A 14,114-nucleotide genomic window follows, 5' to 3' on the forward strand; every position below is an offset into this window, starting at 1 on the left:
TCCTCTCCTCTCCTCTCCTCTCCTGTCTGCTGTGTCATTCTCTTTCAAACCCGATGCCTCCCTCATTCCCTCGAGCCACTTGCATTTTTAGCCGTTCTCTAACCATAATCAATTTCGCTGTAAATTGAAGACCACTCCACTAATTTGGATGCGGTTTGTGGGGCACTGTCCTCTGTGAATGATTTTGTGGAATTAGGCCTGACATTGAAGCCCCTCAATGGTTGATCCTGTCTATAAAGAATCAAAGCTCATCTTGCATTGAGGTTGCTCTGGGGAGTAAGCAGCAGCTGCCAGTGGTGGAACATTACAGGATCAATTATGGAATAGTTTATTATGCGGGACAGAGAGGGAATGGGTGCGCTCACAAGCTTTCTTAGCATGTTGAAAGCAACCACGTGTGGTGTGCAATAAAACCCACAAGGCTGAGTGAAGCACCCTTTCAGACTTAATATAAGCACAGAACTGAAGTGAAAATTACATAAGCACAATTGTCCGTGAATGATAGGCACTTTAGAGATGATAGCTTCTATACACTGTAAATGTTTTGCTTTGCCTGGGTATGTAACAGATTTTCCAATCTTGGGCAGTTTTGTTGGTCTGATGCTTTAAAAGTCTCTTCACATTCAGCAAAAAAAGAGACAATTAGCCCCTTTTTACACCTTTGTGTTTTGTTGCGTCAGCTCACCCAGCGCATGTTGCCAAGTTCTATGTTGCATATTTTTGTTAGAGGCTTTTAAAATTGACCTCAGTGCTCTTCTGTGATGAAAAGCCTCTACCGTTTTCAACAAATTTCCTTTGGATTAAGAGCAGAAACATTTCATAATGCATTGCAAGCTGAGAATATTCAGTTTAAGAGTAGCTTTTACTGGGCATGTTGGCTAGTTGGCGAGCTATCTCAGTCACTCAGTATTATTACCTCTTTCCCCAGGGCTAATGGGGTTATTCAGGCTGATAGTAGCCCTAGTTCCAAATGTACGTGATTTTTCCTCTCTCTCTCTTTCTCTCTCTCTCTCTCTCTCTCCCTCTGTTTCTCTCTTTTTCTGGATTCATATAATTGTTTCTGGCCTGGTCCTGATTACATCTTAATTGAAGCACTCAAGTAAAAAAAAAAAAAAAAAAAAAAAGAAAAAATGTTTATAATAATAATAATAATAATAATAATATATATATATATATATATATATATATATATATATATATATATATATATATATATATATATATATATATATAGTGGTTATCTGAGTTACTGTAGACTTTGTAAGTTCAAACCTGTCTGGCAATTCTCAGTTGACCTCTCTCATCAACAAGGCATTTCTGGCAGAACTGCCCCTCCCTGGATATTTTTGGTTTTTGCCACCATTCGGAGTAAATTCTAGAAACTGTTTTTCATGAAAATCCCAAGATATCAGCAGTTACAGAAATACTCAAACCAACCGTTTGGCCCCAACAATCATGCCACGGTCCAAATCACTGAGATAAATTTTTTCCCCATTCTGATGCTTGATGTGAACATTAACTGAAGCTCCTGACCAGTATCTGCATGATTTTATGCACTGCACTGCTGCCACATGATTGACTGATTAGATAATCGCATGGATGATTGCTGGTGCAAGATGGGCTGGTTTGAGTATTTCTGTAACTTCTAGAATTTACTCTGAATGGTGCAAAAAACAAAAAACATCCAGTGAGCGGCAGTTCTGCAGATGGAAACGCCTTGTTGATGAGAGAGGTCAACAGAGAATAGCCAGACTGGTTCAAACTAGCAAAGTCTAACCTATAACTCAGATAACCTATAACAAGTTTAAAACACTTGTGTCATGTTCTCAGAAATGCAATTGTGAAAAAACACAATCTTTGTGTCCAATTTGGTTTCATACATTTTTGAAAAAGTTTATAGCATTTTCTACAAATAAATAAACTTTAAAATTGTCATCTGGTGTGACCATCAATTAAAGTATTATAATAATTTATTTGCACCTTCATGAGATTATAAACAACTTAATCATTAATTTCCTGAAAGTTTTCAAACACATTTTTCAAGGTAAAAAAAAATTATATATATATATGTATATATATTAAATATTATGAATTGTTTAATCATTAATATACATTTTTCTCAGGGTTCCACCACATGACTTGAACAAAATGTGCCTTTTCATAAAAATTTCAAAATGAATATCAGATATCAGAATATCAGAAAACTTCACGCTCAGTCTTGAGGGTCTAAAGGTGTCCGCTCTGTTTTATGGTTTTTATGGTCAACATAAACAACAAAATGGATACCATGTTGGTTTCATCCAATGACTTTGATTTGGTGGACAAAAGCTTTTTTAAATATGAATTTTATTTTAGAACACAATTGTTTCACTGCTTATTTTTTATTTTATTTTAAATAACAATAAAAGATTATTCTGCACTAGTCTTGCCAACATTTCTTTTTTCAAGAATTTTAGCTTTTAATGAGACTGACTTTTTTTGTACTGTCTCTCGACATCACATTATTATTATTTTTATTTTTTTATTTTAAGCCCTTTTACTTTTAAATTAAAATAAAATAAAATATCGGTATGACTTTAAACTCAGAAATTTAAAATAAGCTCATCGTAGAAGGGGTGTATTCAAGTAAATGGTTTGTGTGAATTGCAGACCTGGACAAATATTAGCGTCACTTCATTGACCCTTAGGACACACGGCCATGATATGCACCTGTTACCCTCCGTTATTGTATTTTTTGATACATTTTGTTGAAAAGAATCCACGTTATGATCATGAAATTTTTTTTATTTTTTTTTTTATTTTCTAGATTGCTCACCCACTGTCACAGACACTCATTTTTTCTACCCTAATAACTGAACTAGTACTGGCTGTTTCTATGAAGGATGCTTAAACAGTGGTGTAAGAAAGTTGTTCTACACACTTTTATGGACAAACCTCTGTAAATTGTTTGAATTAAAAACATGTACAAGTTGTAACTATACCATCGTCATAGCAATATCTTACTTTCTGTTCTCTTCTTTTTAAAGAAAGACAAAATATTTTCGTGAACTGTTCTCTTGGCCAATTTTGAACACGCACGAAACTTTTTAAAACTTGCATTACCTTCAGTGGCGTGAGTTTCATGTGAACACTAGGAAGGACAAGTCATCGCTAAACTCCGACACACCTGTTTGCCAGTGTTTTCAGAAAACTGGCGTCTTTTCGCAGTGTAGAGAAGGTTGCCATATTGCGTGACTAGAGTGTCACCCTTGCAGAATAGACCTTTTTCACACTCTGGGTTTTGGAATGCAGAAGTAAACGATTGCAGGGTAAATTTCGACAGCAGTGAATATGAGATCACCAACCAGATCTCATGAAAAGTCATACATAATTTACGAGTTGGCTATTTCGTATGGTCTCGCACAATGTTGTTCGCATAAACTCGTACAACTTCACATGCAAATTCCCGGATGTCTAATGTGGAAGTATGTGTGAGTTTCGCGCACGAGGCATTAAGGACATACTTATTAATATTATGCCCTAACCCTAACCCCTTATCTAAATTTAACCAATCAGTAAAGTGTGTAAACATGATAGGAATCTGTTGTGTGTGTGACAGAAGCAAGTAATTGTCACGTATTAGATGGAAACGATGTCCAGCGACGTCATTGGCTGTAGTGAAAGTCATAGGAATTCAAATGAGTGCAGTCACACGATATCATACGAATTAGCCAAATTTAGAAAAGTCATACGAATCCTGATGATTTTGCCATGAGAGTGTGTTGGATATCACAGCAAATATTATTTTCACTTATCCATTTGCTCCAAAAGCAAAAGAAAATGTCCACTATTACATTTGAATACATTTCCAGAAGAGGAAAAAAATAGAGAGCAGTGGATTAAGCAAGTCAGCTGGGAGAACATGACAAATTTACTGTCACTCTCTCAGCAGCAGCAATCAAAACCCTCTCGCAGCTGTGGTAATTCGTTTTTTTAAAACTAATTCCAGGGTAATATAACACAAGCATAATGTTGTAAACTTACACTCAATATTTAAAAAAATTATCATATAAAAAGCTTGCTAGATTTACATGCTAAATAAGGCGGAAACGCGTCATCACAGTCTGTGAAAAAGGTATATATTTCCAAACTGTACAAGTGTCTAGATCTAATTGGGGGATTTCACCTGTAGAAATCTGGCAACCCCACACATGTCGAAATCTAATTCTGACCGGCTAATCGCCCTTATTTAAAGACTGTTATTATCAAACGTAGAAAATGTAATATTTTACTTGCATAGTTCTAAGTAATGCGTGATACAATTGATCTAAAGGGGATGGAAAGGGGGGATGATGGTTATACAAGATGGATGCTTTTTAGTATTTCTTGAAATAAGGGGTATGGCATCCCCCCTTAACTCGAGCCCTGCCTAAATCAGTGGACCACATTTCATTAAAAATATCAGCTTAATCAGAAGATCTGTTATGTTCCAAACTCAGCTCAGAAAAACATACTCTCTTTTCTCCACCATATTTTCTCTCCTCAACTTGGGATGCTATTTTGGCGTTCTGCATGGGCGCCTGCAGTGGACGGTCAGTGGCAGGAGTGGAGTGCTTGGAGTGATTGCTCTGTGACATGTGCCAATGGAACGCAACAGAGGAAGAGGCAGTGCTCGGCCGCTGCTCATGGGGGATCTGAGTGCAGAGGACATTGGGCGGAGAGTCGAGAGTGCTCCAACCCTGAGTGCACAGGTACCACTTTGAATTTCCTTCTCAATATCTTTAATGGGATAGTTCATCCAGAAATCATCATTTACTTTCATCATTTACTCACTCTCCTATTGTTCCAAACCCATATGACTTCCGTTCTTCCATAGAACAGGAAGGGAGATGTCTGGAAGAATGTTAACCTAGCTAACGTAAGTTAGCATTCTGCCTAACATCTCAGTTTATGAGCATTTTATTGGACCAAACTTTGGATACGCCCCTGCAAACAAGGTCATAATCTTAAATATATTTGGTCCAATTTTCTAGGAGAGGAAGACTGTGAATTTTAAATGCGTACATCTTCAAAAAATATGTTGTCAACTTTTAGCAGCACACTGGCTTAAAGATGGCCCTGAAAGCTAACAGACATGAATTTAAAGACACACCATCCTGTTTACAATGATGTCATTTGAATTGTCAACATGTCTGTTCTATATATGTCAGTCATTAGCCAGTCTGTCTGTGCTGTTGGTAGACCATAGTGGTGGGTCTCTTATGAGGGCAGATACTCAGTATGCCTGGCAGGTAGTTCTTTGAAACATAGGGTCCCCTCAGCATGGAAATACTAGGGCCCCTCAGCATGATACTTGTAAGCTGTAAAAGAAGTGGTTCATGATTACAGACAATTACTGTGAGTTTGAAGTTGCTTGCATGGTGAGGCTGCTATGTTGTTGCATCAAAGCTAAAATGGAAGGTGTGCACAACCACAGCACATGCAATATATATATATATATATATATAATCAGAATGAGCTTTATTGCCAAGTATGCTTACACGTAAAAAAATAAAAAGCAAATAGAAAATATAAGTATATATAGAAATTAGGGGTGTAACATTTCTCTGTAAAAAAACGAACTGTGCGGTTCACCACCCACGATTTGTGAAGCTTTGGCACCACCGTTCACCTCAAGTTTATTAATGTATCTAGAGCACAAGACTTTGTGAAGAAAATAAAGCGTCAAATGGACACGCAGAGTTACAACCACCGCTAATGCATCTGAATGGATCTGTAAATTGATACGCTGATTGATGACATCACTGTTCTGCAAGCATTGTGTGTAGTTGAAAATGGCAAGTGGAGAAAACGAGCCGCTGATAGAGAAGCCCCCTGCATTATTCAGGTCTCCTGTCTGGAAACATTTTCTTTTTGCAGTCAATTACAACAGCAATGGTCAAAAAACTTTTACAAAACAGGCACTGTTTGCAGACATCGCTTGACATGAGTGCCTTACACTGGTAATGCACTGATGTATGATCATTTACACTGAAATCACTGGGGAAAGATAGCGTGAGGCGTGCACAGAGCCGCAGATGAGCTGAAACTGCACACACTCCCTTTCGTTTTTAAGCAAGCACTCAGTGCTGATTCGAACAGACATGAAACAATAACTAAAGCGATTGGGGTGTTCATTGCCAACAATTTGTTTCCCTACTCCGCTGACGAAGATGTGTGATTTCCGCGTATGATTAAAACACTCGAAAATCACTCTCTGAGACTACTCGATCTTCTGAGTCGCATAAAAGATTAGTTCAAAATGAACTAATCATTCATGAATGACCCATCATTCTTCTCTATTGACCTCTCTCATCAACAGGGCGTTTCCATCTACAGAACTGCCGCTCACTGGATGTTTTTTGTTTTTGGCACCATTCAGAGTAAATTCTAGAGACTGTTGTGCATGAAAATCCCAGGAGATCAGCAGTTACAGAAATACTCAAACCAGCCCATCTGGCACCAACAATCATGCCACGCTCCAAATCACTGAGATCAAATTTTTCCTCATTCTGATGGTTGATGTGAACATTAACTGAAGCTCTTGCCCCACCAGCAGGTCTTCCCCACCTTCTCGGACCTGGGAGGGAGACAAGGGGAGGGAAAAGCAACAAAAAAAAAAAAAGAGAGGGAAAGGCCAACACGGAGCGACAGCAGGAGAGAGAGAGGAGAGAGAGAGAAAAAAAACGTACTCGCTGGATCCCAGACATGCCGTCGCTTGGACCCCGATCACTCCTCCACCCTCTGGCGGACAACAGCCGCTCCTCCCCTGGTGGACCAGAGCCAGTCGTCCGACCCCTGGTGGACGGAACGCCCCACTGCATTTTGGCGGCCGGTAGGCGCCCCTGGCAGCGGCTCTACCACTCCAGGCGGTCGGCAGCAAGCCCCTCCTCCCCTCGAGGACGGTGTCTATTCCTCCGTGTCCAGGCGGCCGGTAGCAACTCCTCCGTCCCCCAGCGGATGGCCGCGGTTGCTCCTTTGGGGTGGATGGTAGTGGTGAAGACTCTACGACGGTGAATCCCTCCTCCTTCCCTGGCCTCGGCACCAATGTAACGGGGTAAAAGGGAAAGGAGGAGGCGAGAACCGGCTTGACAATATAAATAATGTTTAATGATAAACAAAAACACACAAACATAAACACATACAGGGCAGCTGCCTGTAGCTCTCTCTTTTCCGAACCTCCAGTGGCCTTTATCCCTCTCGTCAGCTTGATTAGCCTGATTGGGGCCGGGTGTGCATCATCATGGCCCGGCCATGCCCTCCTCCTTGCCACAATATGTATGCACAAATACAAATCTGTTAAATACAGATAGTGCAAGGGAATGTAATGGCAGAAGAGGTAAGATATGTTGGATAAATATAAATAGACTAAGCTGTGTATTGCACATAATTATTGCTCAATGGGGCAGTTTTAACTGTTCATGAGATGGATAGCCTGAGGTTAAAAAACTGTTCCTTTGCCTGATGGTTCTGGTGCTCAGTGCTTTGTAGTGAAGGCCAGAAGGCAACAGTTCAAAAGGTAGTGGGCTGGGTGAGTGGGGACCAGAAGGATTTTTTCAGCCCTTTTCCTCACTCTGGAAGTGTACAGTTATTGAAGGGAGGGCAGGAGGCAACCAATAATCTGCTCAGCAGTCCAAACTCTCCTTTGTAGTCTTCTGATGTCTGATTTCATAGCTGAACCAAACCAGACAGTTATTGAAGTGCAGAGGACAGACTCAATGACTGCTGAGTAGAACTGCATCAGCAGCACCTGTGGCAGTACTTCCTTTGCCAGTTGAGGAAGTTCAACCTCTGCTGGGCCTTTTTCACAATGGAGTCAATGTGTGTCTCCCAATTCAGGTCCTGTGAGATGGTAGAGCCCAGGAACCTGAATTACTCCACTGCTGCCACAGTGCAGTTCAGAATGGTCAGCCTCCCTTCTGTATGCAGACTTTTGTCAACCTGGATGAGGCCGATGACAATAGTGTCATCTGCAATCTTCAGGAGCTTGACAGAGGGGTCCTTGGCAGTGCAGTCATTTGTGTACATGGAGAAGATTAGTGGGGAGAGCACACATTCCTGGGGGGCACCAGCGCTGATCAAACATGTGCTGGAAGTGAATTTCCCCAGTCTCACTAACTGCTGCCTATCTGACAGAAAGCTGGTGATCCACTGACAGATAGAGGTGGGAACAGAGAGTTGGTTTAATTTAGTCTGGAGAATAGCTGAGATGATGGTGTTAAAAGGCAAACTGAAGTCTGCAAAAAGGATCCTTGCATATGTCCCTGGTCTGTCCAGATGTTGCAGGATATGATGCAATCCCATGTTGACTGCATCATCCACAGACCTGTTTGCTCAATAAGCAAATTGAAGGGGATCCAGAAAGGGTCTAGTGATGTCCTTCAGGTGGGCCAACACCAGTCTCTCAAATGACTTCATGACCACAGATGTCAGAGCGACGGGTCTGTAGTCATTAAGTCCTGTGATTTTGGGTTTCTTTGGGACAGGAATGATGGTGGAGCATTTGAAGCAGCAGGGAACTTCACACTGCTCCAGTGATCTGTTGAAGATCTGTGTGAAGATGGGAGCCAGATGGTCAGCACAGGATTTTAGACAAGTGGGTGAAACACCATCTGGGCCCTGTGCTTTCCTTGTCTTTTGTTTCCAGAAGAACCTGGCACACATCCTCTTCACAGATCTTAAGTGCAGGATGAATAGCAGGAGAGGGGTCACAGGAGGTGTTGATGTTTGTGTGAAATGAATGTCAGATTTGGTGTGGGGTGTGATTCCGGGCATTTCAAATCTACAGTGAAACACTTTCAGGTTGTCAGCCAGTTATTGATTCCGGCATGGAAGAAATTGACTGGCCTGCACAAAGCCCAGACCTGACCCCCACTGATCACTTTTGGGGTGAACTGGAACAGCAACTGTAAGTCAGGCCCCATCGACCAACATCAGTTCCTGACCTCACTGATAACCTTATGTCTGAATGAGAGCAAATCCCTGCAGCCATGTTACTACATACAGTATAGTGGAAAGCCTTCCCAAAAGAGTGGAAGCTGTTATTACAGTAAAAGGGGGAAATTGATGCCTAAGGTTTTGAAATCAAATGTTCATCAAGTCCACAAACTTTTGGCCATATAGTGTATATGAGAGAGAGAGAGAGAGAGAGAGAGAGAGAGAGAGAGAGAGAGAGAGAGAGAGAGAGAGAGACATTTGGCCATATAGTGTATATAGAGAGAGAGAGAGAGAGAGAGAGAGAGAGAGAGAGAGAGAGAGAGAGAGAGAGAGAGAGAGAGAGAGAGAGAGAGAGTTCTAAATCCCTCAATCTAAGTATTAAACCTCTGCTGAACAGTAATTCAAATGGAGCCGCCTAACATACAGACTCCGTTCAAACTTTGCTAGATAATTTCAGTCTTAGATGTGCTATCTATTTTTGATCTTTAAAAACATTATAGTTTTATTTAAATTAAGTTTGAAGTATGTAAATCTCTCATTAACATTGATAGAATGTATAGCATTTAAAATGCAACCAGTAGTGATGACACCATGGTCATTTTTGTTTAATGAATGTGATTGGGCCTAATTTTATCTTTATTTGAACACTGAATTATGATTGTTCTTGTCTTCCTTGCATATACAGTATATTGTTATGGTATGGATTGTATGGTCAACTTTACACTGCACAGTGTTTACACTATATTCTTTTATGCAGCTGATTGACAACAAGATGCATGCTGAGTGTTATGACAACAGCAAAATAGTGCAGCATTTCATTTACACAGAACCAAAACCTAATCTTACCTAAAATCTCCCAACAGTTTTTTTGTTATTTTATTTTATCATTATTTTTTGCTCCCTTGCAAGCACATAAATTAAAAGAATATCTTCTTCAGGAAATTTAAATCTAGTTATATCTGAAAGTAATTTTAGAGAAACCTTTTATATATGATAATAGATAGACTGTAATAAAACAAATTGTTTGCATTTCAGTGGTTAGAATATTATTTTTGCTTGATGCTTGCACGACATTAGATATTGAGCCTTCTTTGAATTAGACCATTAAAACATCATCTCCTAGATGTGTTTGACACTTTTAGTGAGGTTATTTGATTAAAGTCTTTTATATAAAGCCATGTAGTTCAAAGAGATGTCACATATCACCCAGTGCTTTTATACGATTTGACCCCTAATTATTTATTGATTTCAGAGTAACATTCCACCGGCCCCCACACAGTCTAAATATTAATGTAAATGTGTCCTTGAACAGAAAGTAAACTCAGTACAGGTGAATGGCTGTCTACAGGTGAATATGCCCCCTCTCACTTATGATTTATAGCAGAGGGGAACATCTGCCTTTTCTATTTTTTTCCTGTCTAATGCCAAGATTCAACATTTTATGCCGTTCATTAAATGCCCGTAAAATATCCCGGAGCCTTTTAAAACTTTATCATAAAATGTGTTCCAGGACAGGCAAAGTGAGAAAAATTATTATCCCAGTTGCAGGGCACCCTCACACTCATAAAGCAGAGACAAATATCTGATCATTGAAAGTATCATGGTAATAATTGTATTAATTAAATCAAGGGAGAATTCTGCTCAAAGTCCTAGTTTTATAGCATCTTAGGGTGTTGTACAGCATGTCAGCACATCTTTCTATGTGTCTGTCTTTTAGCTAACGGGCAGTGGAATGCCTGGGCACCATGGAGCGGGTGTTCTAAGTCCTGTGATGGCGGTTGGCAGAGGAGGGTACGTGTGTGCCAGGGGCTGGCGGTCACAGGGCAACCATGCGATGGTAGCGGGGAGGAGGTCCGCAGATGCAGCGAGCAGCGTTGCCCAGGTAACCCTGCAGATAATTGAGCCCCAAGAGTCAATTATGTCAGAATGGGCAGAGAGGGGTGAATGAGAGACGGATGCAGGGATAATTATTTTTTCCGTTCAGATGCCCGTTTTTGCACTGCATCATTATTCATGTGAGAAATAATGACCGTATACTGTAGCTGTATGTTCCAGTGTGGGGAGTAGAGGTGATCACCACAATTTTGGCCAGTAATGGATATTTAATGTCACATAAATGATGGCATGCTTTCTCCATCCATGAGAAACAGTAATAGTCTCCATGGAAACAGGGGCTGTGCTTAGAAATATCCCTGCCCACATAATATATATACAGTACATACAGTATAAATGTTACAGGTACAATTACTCCAATATATAACCAAAATGTATACACTGTATATATAATGACCAATAATTTTTGTTTTCAGCAATACACATCTGTGGTTAAAGGTGAGCTGAGTAATTTTTTAAATGTTAAAATACTTTCTCCTATCTCAGCTTAATTTACAGAAGTAAGCCATTTGTTGGTTAATTTCCTCATAGTGGAAACACTTTGGCTCTGTGGTGCTATCAAATCATTGCACTGTTTGTTTGGTAATCCAAACCAGCTCGACATAGCAACATTGGCTCAACCAATGGCGTGAGTTTTGGGGCAGGGCTACCGCTTTGTCTGAGCAGAAGCAAATGGCAAGAGTGTTCGGGAAACCTGTTTGAAAACAAGCATTATTTTTTTGCCATTTTTTTTATTTTTTATTTGGGGGGGGTATTTTAAGAACACTAGCACTAAGCACAGCGCTATGCCATAAGTCATAAGTGCAAAGTCAATGGGCATGGCCATGAAGTTTTGGTATTTTCGTTCAAGCATGTGCTAAGTCTAGGCGCAAGTGGGTTTGGTGAAATCATGTGCACAATCCACTGATGGGCTGGTTAAATTACAATTTAATTTTGAGGTTCTTCTCCGGTTATCAAACCATCTGCGGCCTATTATATAGTCCATTCCCTCAAGCACCCGCAATTTAAACAATGACAGCACATTCATAAGAAGTCAGCAGTGTAAATGGACTGTATATAATTATTTAGAAGAATAAAAAAATATGGACATGCTCCTTTTATATGCTTAGAAAATGTTATTTTCATCAGGATTTGGATGTACGCTCCGTTGAATTATAAGGAATGTAAGTATTATTAATAATTTTCATCTACTGACACACAAATCATGGATAGAATTAATAGCGATTGAATTGGAATGCACTTCACTGTTCTTTTTTGATTATGAAAAATTTTATGTATTTATTGAAACACGAAAAAGTTAAACCAAAAATATTTCTACATTCAAATTACACTTCAAACTAAACAAAAATATAATCAAAATAACGAAATGTATAATAATAATAATAATATACCAAATCCAAACATTTTATCACCGCCACCTTTTGCAGTGACTTAAAATCTCTCTACAACGAAAGGTGGAAAAACACAAATACAGATCTTGCTTATATTAAATCATAAATACAATTGTAAATATAAACATGATAATAATAATTTAAAATAAACCATGACCGATAGATAGTTTAACACAAATCTTATAAATTTTTGTTTCACTAGACAGCTATACAGCTCTGATCGTCAGGGACATAATTTGATGTTCCACTATATTATCAGAGTTTGGATGTGAACTTTATAACCACCTGCTGGTGGAATTGTGATATGAAAAACACAATTCCTGAAGAAACGACTTAATTTTCTGTTGCCTCTATGAAACTTTGGGCTCACATGTCGACACGCATGCTCCTCAGGACTCATACCCCAATCCTGTACATCGCAAGGGCAGTGCTCTATCAGTTGAGCTGCCATGCAATTTGATCACAGAGGAGCAAGCTAGTAAATGTATGGCCTTAAGGGGCAGTCACACTACACTTTGCTCTCAATTCACTCCTATTCAAATGCATCTGAAAGCGAGAGACCGGGAACGCAACCTCATGCAAAGAAATTCTGTGCTGAGTATACTACTATGCCCTTGTGTGAGGAACAGGGCATAAAGTAAGTGTTTATGAACTGATAATCAGCAGTTTTACTTGAGATTTGTGTGAAGGGAGTAAAAGTCCTTACTGTAGCACCGATAGTGTTCATTTCACCCGGAAAATGCTGAAATACATACAACGAGCCATAAAAATCATTTTGCAAAAATGTAGATATAGTAATGTGATTCTTAAGTGCATGTGTTTTTGTACCTGAACTGCAGCTCCTTATGAAATCTGCCCAGAAGACTACGCTGTGTCCATGCTGTGGAGAAGAACTCCCTCTGGGGAACTGGCCTTCAACAGGTGTCCACCCAACGCCACAGGTAAGAAACGCTATGACGAGAAGCAGCTAAACCACACAGGCGATCAGACACTGCACCAAAGCACACACACAAAGACACACAGGAAGTATAGAATGCCGTCACAGTCACTTTCAAAGAAATAAAAAGAACACTTTTAAAAAGGACTTTTGTTTTGTTTTTTGCTTCTGCTTTTCTCTGCGTTTATTTCAGTGGTGTTAAAATTATTCATAAATTCAAAAGGCTATGATGACAAATGTTTCTGACGAGTGTGTTCAGCTGCACTGAATGCTTTTAAATGGTTTATGCTGTGTGTACCTAGAGATTCTTGTCATTTGCATACCATTGAACCCTATAGCACTGTCAACAGTTTTGCGAGGCAGCTTTCTGTGGTGCAGATGAAATATTGGGGAAAACATAAAACGAGAGTGCATTCATGCAGCAAGATATAGTGGCTCCAGGTCTCTTTCTCTCTCTCTCTCTCTTTCCTTGGACTGGTTGTTTTTGCTGGTGTGAGCCCTACTGATTGTGGTCTGAGAATGGCAGAAGGTGCTTTATTGTTCTCAGTTGTGCTCCTCTAACCTCCTGGTATCTCAGGGCTGTGCAACCATACTCCTGTTGTGAGGATTCTCTGGCATGCCACTGTAGTGTCCTTGAAAGAGAATAAAAGATGTGGGCAGAGGTGCCATAGACTCTGGAGATAACAGCGAGCAGCTTGGTGTAGCTGAGCAGAGGCTGATTACAAATATGAGTTTGTGTGTGTGAGAGGGATTGTGGTATCCACGCTATATTAAGGGTTACCTAAATATAAATATTCTGTCTTCATTTATTCACCCTCATTTCATTACAAACCTGTATGATTTTATTTCTTCTTTGTAACACAAAAGGAGATGTTAAACAGAATGTTAGGACTGACAGTCTCAGTGACCATTCACTTTCATTGAGCGGGATATAAGAT

The 14,114-nt window shown here is 39.8% G+C and overlaps 1 protein-coding gene across 4 annotated transcripts in view; it reads left to right on the top strand.

The window, feature by feature from the left end:
* The window catches only part of LOC127414060 (adhesion G protein-coupled receptor B3-like), a 254,114-nt gene that overhangs the window by 143,549 nt on the left and 96,451 nt on the right, over positions 1 to 14,114 (top strand). For all 4 annotated transcript variants that reach the window (XM_051651758.1, XM_051651760.1, XM_051651762.1 and 1 more), the window contains 3 exons: positions 4,566 to 4,730; positions 10,673 to 10,837; positions 13,079 to 13,180. In XM_051651758.1, coding sequence (XP_051507718.1) covers positions 4,566 to 4,730; positions 10,673 to 10,837; positions 13,079 to 13,180 — 432 coding nt within the window. The remainder of the gene's footprint in view (positions 1 to 4,565; positions 4,731 to 10,672; positions 10,838 to 13,078; positions 13,181 to 14,114) is intronic.

This window comes from Myxocyprinus asiaticus, chromosome 23 (genome assembly GCF_019703515.2).
Source record: "Myxocyprinus asiaticus isolate MX2 ecotype Aquarium Trade chromosome 23, UBuf_Myxa_2, whole genome shotgun sequence".
NCBI lineage: Eukaryota > Metazoa > Chordata > Actinopteri > Cypriniformes > Catostomidae > Myxocyprinus > Myxocyprinus asiaticus.